A 13592-nucleotide genomic window follows, 5' to 3' on the forward strand; every position below is an offset into this window, starting at 1 on the left:
CTTTGTCCTCTGGAGAGAGGCCACAGTTCTCAGCTTGAAGCCACGCTGACTGCAGTGTGCTCTTTAAAAGATACAGAGCGAGTAATTTTTAAGAGAGAGGCACAGAAGAGCACCAGGCCGCCTGACAGCTTCACACACATCCTCCCACAGCCTCGGCTTGTTGGTTTTACTCAAGCACTTATCAGAGTCAGGCTTTTTATCCATTAACACCAGAGAAGGACACATTTTTAAAGGTCCACATCCAAAGGACTGTCTAGGGATGCAAAATATAGCATTTTTCTGGCTTAAGAGAAACAAAAGAGCCACAGTTTCAAAGAAGAGAGACAAACTAGGAGAAGAATCCCGCGTATATTCTATTCTATACAGGCGCTGTGGAGAGCATCCTCACACAGAACATGACATCGTGGTTTGGGAACAGCTGTGTGAAGGACCAAAGAGCTCTCCAGAGAGTGATCCGTACAGCAGAACGCTGCTGCAGGATTGCTCTCCCCCCGCTTCAGCACACCTACACCAGGAGATGCCGGACTAGAGCAGCGCAGATACTGAAGGACCCGTCCCATCCTGGCAACAAACTGTTCCAACTTCTGCAATCTGGTAGAAGGTTCCGCATCTTCCGGGCAAGGACAGAGAGACTCAAGAGGAGCTTCTATCCCCAAGCCATCCGTGCCCTAAACACACACACCCGCCCTCTCACATCATCTATAATTGACTGAGTCAGGACTCTTCCAGACACTCTAAACCCAGGCACAATGTACATTTAAAATTCCTTTAATTTTAAATATGTTTATATTGTCTATTCTGTAAAATAGTCAGATGTCTATTCATATTAATGTGCAGAATTCACCTGCTTGCTGCTACTACTGCATATATATATACATATATATATATATATATATATATATATATATATATATATATATATATATATATATATATATATATATATGCAGTAGTCATGTGTCATGTGTCAGCCTACATTTTCACTGTGTGTTATACTTGTATAACTATGCATGTGACAAATAAAGAACTTTGAACCTTGAACCTTGAACCTATAGACAGAAAACACCCACAAAAAGGTGAAAAACAGCAACCAAGCAGCAAAAAACAACTAAAAATACACAGAAACGAACGGCAAAGAGATGAGAGGTAGTTACAAAAGATACAAACACAAAGAGATAATAAAACAAACTAAGAAATCTAGAAAGTGAGAAAATGAACATAGAGGAAAGAAATAAAACTGCAGAGACAGTAAGATAGTCTCTGCGGTTTTAACAATTGCTACAATTAGACACTGTGTAGGTACAAAAGGCAGATAAACAGGGAAATAAAACAACCATAGAGATGTTTTAAAAAACAGCTACACAAACCCAGAATAAAACTACATGGAGATGCCAACATCCATTAAGAGACTAAAACAAGGAGATAAAATATCTTCAAAAAGAGTCATAACAACTACAAACAGATGCTATAGAGGTTAAACAACAGTCAAACGGCCTTTATAGAGACAGAAAACAACTGAATTGGTAGAAAACAATAATAAAGTACCGCAAAACAGTCCCAAGAGACCAAAATGACACGAATGGTATACAAAACAATCACAAAGAGATAAATCGGATACAAATTGATGCGTCATTTTCATATGGACTAAACCACCCATCCAAACAGAAAACAATACGCAAAAATCTAAAAAGCAACAAAATCCCCACATCGAGACAGAATGACTACAGAGTGCAAGAAATGGCCACAAGATGCTGAAAAATAACAACAAAGGGACCTTAAAAGTGACAAAAGCTGTAGACAGACAAAGTGGCTACAAACAGGAGGATTCATGTAATAACCTTCACATAAGTGACCACAAAGAGACAAAAAAAACAATCATAAAGTGGCAAAACCAGCTACAAACAGGATGTAATCAGCTACGGTGAGACAGAAGAAAAAACTATGAAGAGATGTCAACCAGACATAAAAGACACAATAGACAAAAAAGAAATTGATAAAAGGACCACAAGAAATGACACAAAGACTATAAAGCAACACAGGCAATTAAAGTTACAGACAGGAAGTGACTAAAAAGAGGTGCTGGACAGCTACCAAAGACACAAATTTACAATGAAGAAAGACAGAGGGACTACAAAGAGATATACAGTGCAGACAAAGTGGCTACAAAAAGATAGAAAGCAACCAAAAATGCATAAAGAACAGCAAGAAAGTAGCTCAATGCATCCACAATGATAAGTCATATTACTTAAAAATGTTAGTGTTGCAAAGAGACACGAGGCTACAACATAAAGAAACAAAATGACAAACTTCAGCAGAGATGGAGGACCAGAAATGAAATGGTTCGAGACCAGCTGATAGACTTCCTCTATAACGTTTTATATGTGCTGCATAATGATCAACCTGACAGAGGTCCTGAGATAATAAACTCATTAACACTGAATAAATTCAAGCACAACGCAATAAGAATTTCCCCTTTATTTTACGAAAAGATAATAACGTTTGTGAGTGCATCATTACAAAAAGTTCTTTGCCAACATAAAAAGGTACATTCATGCACAGTCGTACTGTGGAGTGCAGCCGGCAGCAGACCTTCAGCGTAACCAAATAGCTCCTGCAGTAACCTGAGATAGCGGCGTTATCTAGCACCGCTCTGACACCTCATTGTTTTACTGTTGCAACACTGTTTGTCACTCTGTCTGCGGCTACATTCATACATCACAAATATACTGTTCAGTCACCACTGCATATGTGCCATGAGGTAAAATAACATTTAAATGTAAGAAAAGTGTACAATAAAAAAAAACACACATATTAGGGTTGAGGTTTAGGTACATACAGGTGTCGCAGCTTTCCCGTGAAATTGTCATTACTCCACCGACTGTACAGCATCACTGCATATACATAATCTTATTCAATTACATGAATAATTAGGTAAAATAAAATTACGTATAACTGTAATGTGTAATGCCACCAACTATTGGTGGGCCTACATAGATTTAAATTTTTAAATTGATATGATAAGTCACCACTAGATGGTGCTGTTCAGGCATAAAAATGTTGTTTTCTGCTCAGGTTGATCTGGGGTGAAATATAAAGAAATAATGCACAACTTAGAGAACTGCTATCATTAAAAGCTCGGACATTTTATTAATACTGCACAAAATATTTTCTATATTTCTTTTTGCTATTTTGTATTTCGAGCAGCAAATTGCATTCAATTCACAGAGCTGTGGTCCTGATTTCAGACATATGGGCGATACTGAGCTTCACAGCTCACAGCTCAGTATCTTCAATGGCCTCTGGTTCATCCAGAGTATCCAAACGTCTCTTACAGGCATCCAACAGTTTTTTCCTGGGCCCTAAAGGGATGTGGATACTGGTGAGGTCTGTATCAGAGCATAGCAACAGAGCTTCCAAGTCGATCTTCTCCCTCCTGAATATGGGCATGAACTCACTGAGACTCTGAGAGGCCAGGAAAGTCTCCAGAGGATTGTTCTCTGGCTCCATGTCCTCATCCAGCCCAAGTTCAGTCTCCTCCCAGGGCAGCTCCTGCAGATTTCTTTCTTGCAGGCTCAAAGCGCTGCCAATACTATCCTCATCGAAGCTGGGCAAGTGTCGAGGCAGTTTTCCACGCAGTCGGACGTTAGGCGCTCTCCCCACAGGTTCACTCCCTGCAACGCTTTCCTCTACCCCAATTCCAAACATGCCTCCGCTCATATAGTTCCTCCTGAAAACCATGGTCCCGAGCCCCGGTCGAGTGAACAGCGAGTCACGCCCGGAGTCTGCGCTGATCTCGGAATAAGCCGCCTCGTGGAGGCCTGGGTCACTCATGGCTCGGGAGATGGTGTCAGCATCGTCGTCAATGTCACGGGGAAACATATCACGGATGTTGAGCCGCGACCGCTCTCTGGGGTTGGTGTAGGTGCCCTGTTTGAGGAACATCACGTCATTGCCTAGCTGCAGGCCAGACAGCGAGCGCACGCTTTTCCTGCCATCTTCGTAGATCTTGAACGTACCGTCAACCTGCTTCTTTTTCTCGAGCTTCTTCTGTATCTTGGCCTTGCCCTTGGCTGTCGAATGCAGGGTGGCCTGAAAGTGACAAATCAGACACTGTGGATCACCCAGGGGTCTTTCAGATGATGTAAATAATTACTGTAAATGTCAAACTCAAACAGAGGCAAAGTCTTGCAACGTTTTCAAGTTTTTTACTGCTCGTCTATCTGTATGATCTCACTGTGGTCAATTATGGTCACCCACCCTCCCGCTGAAATCTCAGTCTTTACAATTGACTAGTCAATTGGGGAAAGTTAGCTTTAAAAGTTTTGTTTCTTCTGACAGGGGTTGCATTAAAGCACAGCAAAAGATAAATAAAGGTTGTTTTGAATTGGGATTCACGCAAAGTTACTCTAGTAGAGTATAATAGTGAAAACATGGAGCTGATAATAGATCTTCTTTTAAAAATAAAAAGCTTAACAGTGCCATTTAAGAAGCTAAGTATGTTGTTTTCAAATGACTAAGACTAAAAGGTTTTGGGGGTTAAAAGGCTGACCATCAACTGCAACTGAGTCCAGGGACAGTTATTGATCTAAGGTAGAGCTTTAAATACTAGCTAAAATGTTCCCTGCTCAGTAAAGCAGAAGTTAATACTAAATCAGGGCTTTTGAACACAAAACCAACCACCTGCGAGTATGGCATGTTGGAGGTGACAGTGTTGAACTTGCGGCTCAGAGTGCTGCTGCTGGTGTAGCTAGAAAAGCTAATAGCGTCCAAGTTGTCTAAGGCCGCAGACTCCTTCATGAACTTCCTTGACATGCGTTCATGGTGTTTCTTCTGCAGCTTTGCGCACTCTTTGATCCGGCGCTCCGCGGCGCGAAACGCCCGATCCTTGAGCTTGCTGACCAGCTTTGGGTTGATGGTAATCTGCTTGGCGGCGATGGAGTCCAGGTAGCGAACGCAGTCCATGTGGCCCTTGGTGGCAGCCATGTCCAGCGGTGTGTGGTAGTCGTTGTCGAGACACCACACGTTGGCACCGAAAGCCACCAGGAAGGACAGGCAGTTATGGTGGCCGTTGGCAGCTGCCAGGTGGAGCGGCGTGTTCCCCCAAATGTCGCATTTGTCCGGGTCACCTCTAGAAGTCAACAGAGGAGACGCCATGTTGAATTTATACACAAAGTTTACACACTTAGACAGCTTCTAACTCTATTTGGTGCCGACTCTAGAACAGGTTCCATCCATTTCCACCAAAGATGACCATATTACGGATATCACCTCTTTATGACATCATAAAGAGCCATGTGTAAAAAATATAGGCTGAAACCAAGTGTTTAAAGGAATTTGACTACTCGCATACACCTGGTGTTTTTATAAGCATCCACCAGTGTAACTGTGCATATGGAAGACACATATTTAAGTCTGTACCAGTATTTCGCTGGAAAACAGCTGTCATATAGATTTTAGTGAAGCATCTGAAAAGCACAACTCTAATGTAGAGCAACAACAACAACAACAACTCCACCTCCTGCAGCTGCTGCAACGGTGACTCGTGTTAATCTGCTGTGAACTCTCCTCCTCTTCCTGTTTTCCCTCCTCCCACACGGCCGGGTCCTGATCAATAATTGAAGCGCAGCAGGTTAAACATGACAGAGGCGACTCTGCATTATTCATCTCCCACACCCAGACTCTTTTTTTCACAGACACCCAGCGACAGTGTTACCACGCACCACAGCAGGGTCACCACCTTTATTGGCACCAACCCTGATTTCAGTTCACGTCTGCGGTGCTGCACCCTGAGTGTGGACTTGAAATCACGTATATCTGAGACGAACCATGTGGGTGTTTATTTACCTGCCAGAAAGACCAATTACATAACAAAACTGAGAAATCTATATCACTCAACGCACAGGAAGAATCCCGCTTAAGTAACTCAAAATAGCAACTGGACTGTCTGAAGCAGTAAGTCAGAGATGACAACAATGTTTCCTAGAAACAGCCCAGCAAACATGGCTGAAACATGTTTTTATCAACCACTCACAACTGGTTCCTACATGATGGCAAAAACTGCACTGCTGATGGACAGATGTTGATGTTTCCGTGGACCAGTCAGACCTCTCCTGGTCTCTACTGTTAATAAAAAATACATTTCTTTGTCATCTAATTTGGTAACTAAATGATTGCGTACACAGCTGACACAACATCCACTTCTTGTTTCTTTGCATAGATCTATGTAGATTGTTTGCTTTGTTAACTTTCTTGTCTGGACCATCACAGTCATTGCCCCACTGATTTCCACATCCTGAAGTCAGGATTTAAAACACACATTTCTACTTTATCTGAGAATGTTTTAACTTGGTCTGAAAGGACAGGAAAAGACAATTCTGCTACACAAACTTTCCCTTGCTACAAAGTCTAAGGAAGTCCAGCAAATGCTGAAGTTACACCAGCACAGTTTCATTTTAAAACCATGTTTTTTTATCAAGTTTAGACAGAAAAGACAACTATACTAAGGTAGAGTCATGTGGACTCAAGCCAATCACATCATATGAGCAAGTGTCAGCACGATGGTGGAGGGGTGATGATTTGAGCTGGTTTGTACCTGGGCACCTCACAGTGCCTGAGTCGGCCATTAGCTCCTATCTATACCAACGTATTGTAGAGTCAAATGTGAGTCCATCTATCCAACAGCTAAATCTCGACCCACACCAGGTCATGCAACAAGACCAACCCAAGCACAGCAGCAAGTTACAGCAGAATCCCTAAAAAAAGAAACGAATGGAGATGCTGCAAAGTCCAGACCTCAACCCCACTGAATGCTGTGGCAGGACCTTAAAAGAGCTGTGCATAAATGAGTGTCTGCATACATCAATGTACTGAAGCAACATTGAAAACAAGCACAGGTCAGGCCAGGTGCCGGTTTTAGCTCATAGTTAAGAAGGTTGACTGCTGCTGCTCCATGTCTTCTCCTTCTCCCGGCTTTTGTCTCCATCTTCACTTAATAATTATGTATCACAGGTGAAAAGTGTGGGCCAGAATTCCTCCACAACAATCACAGAGACTGATAAAGGGTGACGGGGTCAGTCATTTGAGAGAAGCTCAGAGTACAGCTGATACTCCTCTGCATCAAAATGAGCCACTTGAGGAATCTGACAGGGATGCTTCCTGGGTGAGGAGTTCTGGGTATGTCCTACTGGGACAGGGGTTTAGCCTGCAAATGCTGGAGAGATTATATTCCTTGGCTTGTAAATGGCCTGTATTTGTATAGCGCTTTTCTAGTCCCTAAGGACCCCAAAGCGCTTCACACTACATTCAGTCATTCACACACACATTCACACACTGGCGATGGCAAGCTACATTGTAGCCACAGCTGCCCTGGGGCGCACCCATATGGAAAAGAAATAGTAAAAACATATATGATTTACTCATGAAAGTGGCCACTTTCTCATTACTTTCATATATTTTTTTAGTAAGTATACAAAACATACAAGTTTCATTATATAATTTTTCAAGGGATCTTATATGTGTTTTCACTCTTGTATGCTTTTCATACAAGTTTCATACAAGACAGATAAAAGATTTATATATATCTTTTCCATATGGGCACTGACAGAGATTATATTCCTTGGCTTGTCTTTTGAAGCAAGCAGTCACAAGCATCAGAAAAGCATAATAGAAAAACCACCCATATGGGAAAATCCCTTAAAGAAGAGTCAGGTTTCATCTCCAAACAGGTACTACTAGTTCAGAACGTAGAACCCATTCACATCTTGGCAGTTAATATAACATGTTTTGTCTTCTTGGTGTCATTTGTCATTGGTGCTCTCACACAGCAGCAGTAATACTGGGAACTGAACAATAACTGTCCCATTTTACAGACAATGACAACTCATGACAATCATTATGGACATTCAGAAGACTCTTTGTTCAGGATTTGGGGCGTGCTGACACCGGCTGCTCTCTGGCAGAAAGCATCATGCCCTTCCTGTGTTTTAAATGCACTTGAGAACCACATGCAGCAACACCACATATGAGCGGGCAGAGGGAGGTAAGGGGTCTTCACCCCTTCTCTATTCGCCATAGGAGCGGGGAGCTGGGAGGGGAAGTTGGCCATCTGGTCAGAGTCTGGGATGCAGGGCCTCCCTGCTGCTGCAGGACTGGGGGTGGTCTGCTTGTCTCCACCTCAGGGAAAAGGGTAACAGGGTCCAGGGTACCTGGACCTGGGGTATAGAGTGTGTTTGTCCATCTGTGTTTGTCTCCACGTTGGGCGAGTGCCCTGTATTTGTATATGTGTGCATGAGGGTGAGAATGCATGTTTGTGTCTGTGTGTGTCTGGTTGTCTGTGTCTATTTTTCAGGTCAGGTCTTAGACTCCACCTCTCTGGGAACATCTCAGGCCCCCTCAGGTGTGGGGGCCTGTCTCCCCTCACCACACTCCCTGCCGGTGACTGAGGCCCTCAACTGGTGGTGCGTTGGTGGTTTTCGGTGTCCGGGGCTGGGCCCTTAGATATGTACCGTCTCATTCCCGGTGGCTGCTTGGCAGGACCTGGCGCTCGTGCCTCGGCCGGGCCCCTTCCGGGGGTGGGGGCCCTCGCACCTTGGGCCTCTGGGCCAAGGGCTCGGTCCGTTCTGGCGTGGCTGGCTGCTGGCTTCTGCACTGTGGCTGCTGGGTGACCCCACATCTGGGGTTCTCCTCAGCTCTTCCCAGGAGGGTGGTGCAGTTGCCCCTCCGATGGTCCTCCTTGTGCACTCATTTAAAGCAACTAGTCAGAAACCAGTGTTGCAAGATCCAAAGTATTTATATAAACAAATCTTGCAACATGAAACACCCCTAGGCACTTACTTTTGCAGTTATTGTCTATAAATGTATTTTCATTTTACAGGTCACCAGAACATAAAACTATATTTACATTTGCCCAAAAAGAACGGCTCTAAAAAGCCCTTTTCAACAATGGCAAGTTGACTTCCACCATTACTTAAACGACTGATTTAAATTCTTCATATGCAATGTCTGAAAATCATCACAACCTTCTTAGAGTTTGTCTTAAAGGATTTAAAGGACTCTGAGAGGATGAGGAAAAGCATTTTGTGCTGAACTATTCAGCGTCTGTGTCTGCTGAACAACAGGCTCTACACTTCATCTGCTAACACCATCCTGACAGTAAGGTAAGCCAGTGGCAGCATCCGCAAAAACAGAGACAGGAAACTGGCAAGAACTGAGAGAAGGCCAGTGAAGTGACGGTCCTTGGAAGAAAGCTCTATGTCAGGGTGCAGAGACCTGAGACTGAGAGGATGGTTCACCTTACAGCTGCACAACAGCCCAAAGCAAACAGATGAGACAACACTGGAGCAGTTCCAGGACAAGTCTCTAAATATCCACACTTCAATCCCACAAACCTCTGTGGAGAGACCTGAACGTGGCACTTCACAGATGCTTCTCATCCATTCTAAGCTTTGACTGATCGGTAAGGAATAAAAGAAGAAAGCGCCCAAATCCGTGTGCAAACCTGCAGCGGCCCAAGAAACAGAAGCGCATTCCAAAGGGGCCTTTGACATAGTACTGAATACGTAGTGCTAAAAGCCTCAGCAGAGACAGACCCAAGTTAGAAAATACAGTATCATTATCATTTATCAAGTGTAAATATAAAGTGAACAAATTTCTCTTTATTTGTGTAAAATGGCAATGGCAACAAAATAAAGTAAAAAAATTAATAAAAGCCAAAAGACAATATAACCAAACAAAAATCTGGACTTTCTACAGAAGATATTCTTTTCAGTTCTTTGATTCTAGTGTCTGATTTAGTGAAGAGTCTCTTGGTCTCCGAAGACTAGTCTCAGTCTTTACATATAAAGAAATACATGGAATTAAAAATGTTCCTATCTCAGGTATTCCTGGCCAAAAAACATAAATGAACCTAGAACTCTCAAAGGGGCCTCCATGAGCCCAGGCTTCGTGAGTGAAAGTCCTGTATGTGATTTATGTTATAACCATCTACATGTTTTTTGTTTCTTTATAGAAATGTGTTGCATTTTACAATCAGGAAGAGAGTCCTTGTTCCCTCCCTGATTTCTTCATTTTTTGCATTCCTGAAAAGCTATTTAAACCTACCTGGCCTAATGTGAAAAAGTAATTGCTCCCCAATTCTAATAACTGCTTGTTCCACCCTTGACAGCAAGAAGTGCAATATACTGGTAATGAGTCTTTCTCATTGTCTTTCTTGGCCCACTCTTCTTTTCAGGATTGTTTTCATTAAGTCACATTTGATGGATTTCCTGCATGAACGGTCCGTTTGAGGTTATACCAAAGCCTCTCAATCAGATTTAAGTCTGGACTTTGACCAGGTCGTTCCAAAACCTTCATTTTTTTAGACATTCAGAGCTGCCTGTGCTGGTATGTTTTGGGTCAGCTTTAGATCTCCAAAAGTCTTGAGGGTATTTTTTTTATTGGCTTTTGGGTTCTTTCCTTGAAGCAGTGGTTTTCTCCTTGGAACTCTCCCATGGAGGCCACTTGTGCCCACTCTCTTTCTTATGAAGTCTGACCTTAACTGAGGTGAGTGGAGCCTGTAGTTGTTCAGATGTTGTTCTGGGTTCTTTTTTGACCTCCTGGATGAGTCGTCGATGTGTTCTTGGAGTAATTGTGGTAAAACAACTACTCCTGGGAAGGTTCACCACTCTGATTTTGTCCATTTGTGAATAAGGGCTCACATTGTGAAAGCTTTGGCTATGTTCAAAGAAATGGCTTTGCAACCCTTTAAGCCTGGGCGTAGCAGTGAAACTGAACTCAGCTTTCAAAAAAAGTAGTTAATCACAGTCAACTCATGATTTATGAAGAGGGACAATTACTTTTTCACACAGCCCAACATAGGTTTGGATAACTTTTTTCCCCTTAATAAATAAAATCATTATTTAAAACTACATGTTGTGTTTACTCATGTTATTAAAATGTGTTTGTTTGGAACATTTAAATCTGAAATGATGAAATGATGCAAAAACTCACATCTAGGCTTAAATGCTGTTTTAGCTTGAATAGCACAAACTGGGCCAGTCAGGGCAGTGCAGTCAGGTCTGCGTCTGTAATCGGAGCCATATTTGTTCTTTAAATAATGATTTTGCCCACTTTTAGGTACAGTTCTTTTGTAAGCTCAGTGTCAGTGGGGTTGATAAGTGTAGATTTATGACCGTTCCTGTTCCTGCTTCTTAAACTGCCCTCTTGTTGTGTTCAGTGTCGTTCTTGTTGTAATGCCCGCTCTGCTGCTCAGCTTTCTTGTCTCTGCTTCGCATGCACTCGATCCATCACTCTGACCTTTGCAGTACCCTGCACTTCACTGCACGCTTTATAAAGCTGCCGCCAGCTGCATGACACACTGCACCTCGCCCTGCTGTTAATATGCTCCTTCTTAGAGAGCAGGAAGCAAACACGCTGCTTTGTTTGGGCCCTAAAGCCTCCACACGGTGCTCTCTGATACTCTACCTTACTCTATCTGTAACTTATCTGCCCTGAATATAGCCTTACTCCTAAAACCTGTTTGTGATTGTCTCTGTTTTCTCCAAGCTTCCGGTCAGTTTCAGTAACTGAGCTGTGTAAAAATGGCTTGTGTATAATGGCTCAATCAGATTTAAGGCTCTGCTGTGTCACAGATCAGCCCAAGCTTCATCTGTCAGATTTAATATATAGCCAGCACACACAAGTGACCTTTGTATGCAATTAGGCTGTTTAAATGTACAGCCTCCATCTCTTGAAGTGCTGATTAGATTAGTGATGGGGGTTGGAGCAGTTTTATTTTCTCAGTTAAACACAAACTAAAGAACGTTCTGCGCGGTTAGATATTTCTGTAAACTGTACAGAAACTAACTCCATTTTGTCCAGTATAATACAGAAATAACTTTAGATTACACTGGAGTTTTGTGGACGGTTGCAGCACTCTTGTGTATATATTGAATCCACAGTCACTGTCTTTAATAAAAGGTAGAAATCTGGCTGGAATCCACACCTGGAGACCAAGAAGTGATCAGGTAAGGTTTGTTATCTTGTCAAATGAGCAACCCATTTTTAAATATTCACTACCTCAGATTTGGGACTATGTCTCCTTCAACTGTTCATATTGTTCTTACAGTAATTTATAGTAATTTCTTACTTTCAGCCACTAGACTGTGGTGTTTTACAGTGAACCTTGGCTAACAGACTTGAAGCAGTAAGATTTACTGCTGACGCCATTGGGTAATCATTAGCTATTATTAATATCTAACTGTCTTCCGCAGTGTGTTTTTTTTCCTGTTTTCCTACCCTCACTCCCAAACGGTCGCCCCTCCCTGAGCCTGCTTCTGCCGGTTTCTTCCTGTTAAAAGGGAGTTTTCCCTTCCCACTGTCGCCAAAGAGCTTGCTCGTAGGGGGTCAAATAATTCTATAGTTTTCACCTTGTTTTGATTTGGAGCTAAATAAATAAAAAAGAGTTGAAACAAATTGAAGCCCATGGGTAAGTTACATAATGACCAGAATGAGGATGGAAAAATAGTTCATTTAAGATAGACAGATGGATGATTAGCTGCTGTGCTTCAGCATCAACTCATTGCCATGAGGTAGTTAAAATACAAGAAAGAAAAACATACAATATCCTATAATATTTTGAATTTTATTGAAGTATAAAAATCATATGAAGTAGATATATATCCATCCACCCATCCATTATTTTAAGTGGTTTTTAATATTTTAATTGTGTCGGTTTTTTTTTATTATTTAATTATTTTTAATACTGTGAATCACAATTAAAAATCTTAAATGTATGACCTCCATATTTCCAAAATACATTAACTAATCTATCTATCTATCTATCTATCTATCTATCTATCTTTCTTTCACATATATATAATTTTTATACAACTTTTTGAGTACTTTTCTCTATTTTGGTGCTTGTGGTTCTGAACTCACCCTCTGCTCACGATGAGCCGGAGCGCCTCCAGGTTGCCGTGGTAAGCGGCCCATAAGGTCGGTGTCATCCCATCCTCGTCCGGGGCGTTCAGATCCTTCCGTGTGGCCTCCTTTAGCACGTCCAGGAAGCCGTCCCGGGCCGCCCGGTGATACCGGTCGTTCATGGCGACACCTCGGCTCAGTCCCAGTCCGGTTCCATGGAAGCCTGGATGTGGAGGTAACTGTCACTCCGGGAGTCCGGACGGCCTGCAGCGGGACGTAGCGGCGGACTGACTGGTTGCTGGGAGACGAACACCAGGCGTGCTGGTTGTCAAGCGGGGGCGTGGCCCAGACGCCCCTACACACCGCCTTTCCTCATTGCTCATTACGAGCACAGAATTACTTAAAACTGAAATCTGCGAGAAAATAGTTGCCCCAGAGACGTGGCTTTGGGGCAATTATCAGCAATTTATTTATTTTTGATCGAATTTTGAATACATTTTTTTTTTGCCCTTTCAGCTCATTCATCATCCCCCATTCTTAAAATATTTCTCCATATTAAATATTTTTTATTCTTTTATTTATTTAGAGATCATAAAAGTAATGTATTATTTATTTAATGTGAAATAACAACAATAACTATATATCAATATTTCAAAAATAATTATTGATACATTAATAAATAATTCAAATGGATT

General features: G+C 42.2%; 1 protein-coding gene across 2 annotated transcripts; it reads right to left on the minus strand.

Moving 5' to 3' along the window:
- Positions 1-1136: 1136 nt before the first annotated feature.
- On the minus strand, positions 1137-13375 carry LOC120723115 (Usher syndrome type-1G protein homolog). 2 transcript variants are annotated; one of them, XM_040014438.1, is made up of 3 exons: positions 12916-13375; positions 4678-5128; positions 1137-4089 (listed from the first exon to the last, which is right to left on the minus strand). In XM_040014438.1, the coding sequence occupies exons 1-3, from the start codon at positions 13077-13079 to the stop codon at positions 3274-3276; spliced, it is 1431 nt and encodes a 476-aa protein (XP_039870372.1). In that variant the 5' UTR covers positions 13080-13375; the 3' UTR covers positions 1137-3273. The 2 variants fall into 2 exon arrangements, with proteins under 2 accessions (XP_039870372.1, XP_039870373.1); XM_040014439.1 differs by having other exon boundaries at positions 1142-4089; positions 4681-5128; positions 12916-13370.
- Between the last annotated feature and the right edge of the window lie 217 nt (positions 13376-13592).

Source organism: Simochromis diagramma, unplaced genomic scaffold (assembly GCF_900408965.1).
Source record: "Simochromis diagramma unplaced genomic scaffold, fSimDia1.1 OVJJ01000669.1, whole genome shotgun sequence".
Classification (NCBI taxonomy): Eukaryota; Metazoa; Chordata; class Actinopteri; order Cichliformes; family Cichlidae; genus Simochromis; species Simochromis diagramma.

Excerpts from the sequence above, each read along its gene's own strand:
- LOC120723115 (XM_040014438.1), bottom strand. The coding sequence starts at position 13,079 with ATGAACGACCGGTATCACCGGGCGGCCCGGGACGGCTTCCTGGACGTG. Across the intron at positions 5,129-12,915 it reads CGGCTCATCGTGAGCAGAGG|AGGTGACCCGGACAAATGCG; the intron begins GTGAGTTCAGAA and ends GTTGACTTCTAG. Across the intron at positions 4,090-4,677 it reads ACATGCCATACTCGCAGGTG|GCCACCCTGCATTCGACAGC; the intron begins GTTGGTTTTGTG and ends TGTCACTTTCAG.